Consider the following 3,899-nt stretch of genomic DNA (forward strand, 5'->3'; position numbering starts at 1 on the left):
CCGATGATTATAATTATATATATTATGATTATTAATAATTAAATACGGTTAAATGATGATTATTACTTAACTAAAAATACTTAGAAAGGAATTAAAGTATAAAATACTTAGTTAAATAAATTAATAATAATTAAAAATGTGTTAAATCATAATTGTAACTTTAGTTTAGTGACACAAAAGCTTTTCTACAGGGTTGTAAAATTATTTAAATTATTATTAAATATTTTAAGTTAAAGCTCAGAGTCCTCCCAAAGAGGTGATTATAATATTTATTTATTATTATAATTATTATTAAATCACCTATTTTGTGCTTCCGCCTTCGCGACAGTAAGTCTCGCGACAGTTCGCGGGTTTACGGCACCGTAAAGTGTCGCGGCTGACGTAAACATGTGCAGAGTCCTGTAGCGGAAACAAGGCAGCAGCAGGTGAGACTCTACACTTATCATTTACATTAATAAGTTTATATTTATATTAATTTATATATTTATTTATGAATCATTTATGTTTCTGTTTAATGTTCTGTCAGTTTATTCCACGTTATTTCAGTTCAGTGGCGGGAAACACAACATTTAACTGTGTGTGTGTGTGTGTGTGTGTGTGTGTGTGTGTGTGTGTGTGTGTGTGTGTGTGTGTGTGTGTGTGTGTGTGTGTGTGTGTGTGTGTGTGTGTGTGTGTGTGTGTGTGTGTGTGTGTGTGTGTGTGTCTCTCTCTGTCTGTGTGTGTGTGTCTCTCTGTCTGTGTGTGTGTGTGTGTGTGTGTGTGTGTGTGTGTGTGTGTGTGTGTGTGTGTGTGTGTGTGTGTGTGTGTGTGTGTGTGTGTGTGTGTGTGTGTGTGTGTGTGTGTGTGTGTGTGTGTGTGTGTGTGTGTGTGTGTGTGTGTGTGTGTGTGTGTGTGTGTGTGTGTGTGTGTGTGTGTGTGTGTGTGTGTGTGTGTGTGTGCAGGGTTCCTGCAGGTGATTTTAAATCCTTGAAATTCTTTTAATTTCAATGTTTTCAAAGTTTTAAAAGTGCTTAAAAATGAATCTGCATTCATTTATTTCCCAACAAACACATTACACACACACACACACATATATATATATATATATATAATAATAATAATATTTCATTTGTTTTTTAATTGCTTTTTGATGTTTTTTAAGTACTATTTTAGTTGTTTACAGCATAAAAACATTTATTTTATATGGTAAAAAAAAGTAATAATTCTAAATATTGATGTTTGTATAAATCTATAATTTAGCAGAGCTGCTGCAGAAGCTTTGAAATGGAGATTTAAACTGTTTAAAAGTGTTTAAAAGTGTTTAAAAGTGTTTAAAAGTGTTTAAAAGTGTTTAAAAGTGTTTAAAAGTGCCTCTAAAACCTTGTAAAGGTTTTTTTAAGGGAACCCGGCGTCGAACGTGCACCGTTTTATAAATCCCAGTCTTTTTAAGCGTCCTTGTTTTGTCTGTGCGTCGTCTTTGACGTGAATCCTATGCACGGTTTTATAAACGAGGCCCCGGGACGGGAAACGACTCTGAAGACGTGACGTGGTGTTTCTGCTCACAGGTTCGAGCCCCGGTTCAGTCTCTGTCTCTCATCTCTGTGCGTCTGCAGATGGAGAACTACAGTAAAGCTCGAACGGTGGAGCAGCCGTCCGTCTGTCCGTTCCCCGACCTCCCCCCGGACACGCCGGAGGTCCGCGTCAAAGACTCCAGCAAGATCCGCAACCTGCTGCGTTTTGCCCTGAGCCGCATGGAGGCCAAACCCCGGGGTGCCGAGGACGAGGGGCGCCCCCCGCCCGAGGACACGGAGGGACAGAAGGACGCCGTGGGACAGCAGGACGCGCCGGGCCGGCCGCTCTGCCGCCAGATCGTCTTCACGGCGACCGGCGCGGGCGCCTCTAAATGCATCACGTGCGCTGAGATCGTGAAGCGGCGCGTGAAGGGGCTCCACCAGCTCACCAGGCTGCTGTTCAGCACCGTGGACGAGGTGTGGGAGCCGCTGGAGCCCGGCGCCGGCCTCGACAGCCTCACGGTCAGCAGGAAGGTCCCCGCCATCTGGATCCTGCTGTCCAGGGAGCCGCCGGACCGCAGCCGCCACGAGTACCAGGCGCCGGGGCGCTACGACGCCCTGTGGGCCCAGTCTGCCAACAGGGAGGACGGGGCGGGGCTCGCCGCACAGAGACCGGGACACAAGAGGAAGAAGGGAGGAGGAGGAGGAGGAGGAGGAGGAGGAGGGGGGAGAGGGAGGGGGTCCGGGCGTCAGACGGGGCGCTCCAGAGATGCGGCGAAAGGACAGACGTGATTTCAGATGAAGGACGTGATTTCAGACGGAGGACGTGATTTCAGACGTAGGACGTGATTTCAGACGGAGCACAAAAATCCTGCATCTGTGGCTCCGTCGCTTCAGTTTCACGTCATTTCTGTTAATGAATCATAAAAAAACACAACAACAAACCATAAAAACGCAACAACAAACCATAAAAACGCAACAAAAAACCATAAAAACGCGACAACAAACCATAAAAACACAACAACAAACCATAAAAACACGACAACAAACCATAAAAACACGACAACAAACCATTAAAACACAACAACAAACCATAAAAACATGACAACAAACCATAAAAACACAACAACAAACCATAAAAACACAACAACAAACCATAAAAACACAACAAACCATAAAAACACAACAACAAAACATAAAACACAACAACAAACCATAAAAACACAACAACAAACCATAAAAACACAACAACAAACCATAAAAACACAACAAACCATTAAAACACGACAACAAACCATAAAAACACAACAACAAACCATAAAAACACAACAACAAACCATAAAAACACAACAAACCATTAAAACACGACAACAAACCATAAAAACACAACAACAAAACATAAAACACAACAACAAACCATAAAAACACAACAACAAACAAATCAAACGCCATCATTTGTTTGTGGTGTTTTGCTCTTTGCCGTTTGGATTTGTCCTTCAGGGCCACCGTACAAACGTCTGAACTCTGACTCAGCTGTTTTTGGACGTTGTGAATATTTCCTGGTTTCTTTCGTCTGTGACGCAAAAACAAACAAACAAAAACAAACAAACAGACGGATCCACGGGGTCACGTCCCGTCACGTCCCGTCACACGGGTTGATGTTTGTGTTTGACTCTTTTTCTTTGACACGTTTAAAAGTTGAAACTTTCACAGCTGTTTATTTCATGTTGAGAGTAAAATGTGATTCATTTAAAGTAAATCTGCTCAAACGGCTTTTTCAGCTTCAGTGTTTTTTCTGTTTCAGTTTTTATTTCACGGCTTTTTTGTGACTGAAATGTGAAAAAACTCAATTAAAGCTTCTTCTCAGTTTGACTCTGACGGTGCGTTCAGGGTCCCTCCGTACGATGACGTCATCATCTCTCAGCTTCTTCCAGGTGTAAAAGTTTCAAACGTTTGTTTCCAGCGTTTTCTGCAGAAATGATCTTTTGTCAGTCGGAGCTCTTTAACTTTAACTTCAGGTCCGTTCACGTTACGTTCACGTTACGTTCACGTTACGTTCGCTCTGCTTCAAACAGCTGCTGGAAAATGTTCTCTTCTGTGACGACCAGGGGCGGATTAAGGTGCTCAGGGGCCCCGAGGCTACTGTTTGTTTTGGGCCCCACATTATTAATCAGCGTTATCAGGAAAAAACTGAAGTCGACTCCCACTGTGCCTCCGTCCCGTGCCCCAGCACGTGTCACGGCTACAGTCTGGTTCCTTTGACCAGTGTGAGTGCAACCGTACCACGTCTAGGAGCGGCACGCTTGCCGTCCACGGCCCGTTTGGGAGAGGTGGGCTTTAGTAAAGCACGTTTGCACGTGTACGAGCACGAGCGTGCGCACGTGTACGAGCACGAAGCCTACGGCGGTT

The 3,899-nt window shown here is 43.7% G+C and overlaps 1 protein-coding gene across 1 annotated transcript; it reads left to right on the forward strand.

Annotated features, from left to right (window-relative positions):
* Positions 1-371: 371 nt before the first annotated feature.
* On the forward strand, positions 372-2,282 carry rpp25l (ribonuclease P/MRP 25 subunit-like; the record flags this gene model as incomplete). Its single annotated transcript, XM_083917725.1, has 2 exons — positions 372-425; positions 1,593-2,282. Exon 2 carries the CDS (start codon positions 1,593-1,595, stop codon positions 2,280-2,282), a length of 690 nt encoding a protein of 229 aa, XP_083773851.1. The 5' UTR covers positions 372-425.
* Positions 2,283-3,899: the final 1,617 nt, after the last annotated feature.

The sequence above is a fragment of the Echiichthys vipera genome (assembly GCF_963691815.1).
Source record: "Echiichthys vipera genome assembly, chromosome: 8".
Taxonomy (NCBI): Eukaryota; Metazoa; Chordata; class Actinopteri; order Perciformes; family Trachinidae; genus Echiichthys; species Echiichthys vipera.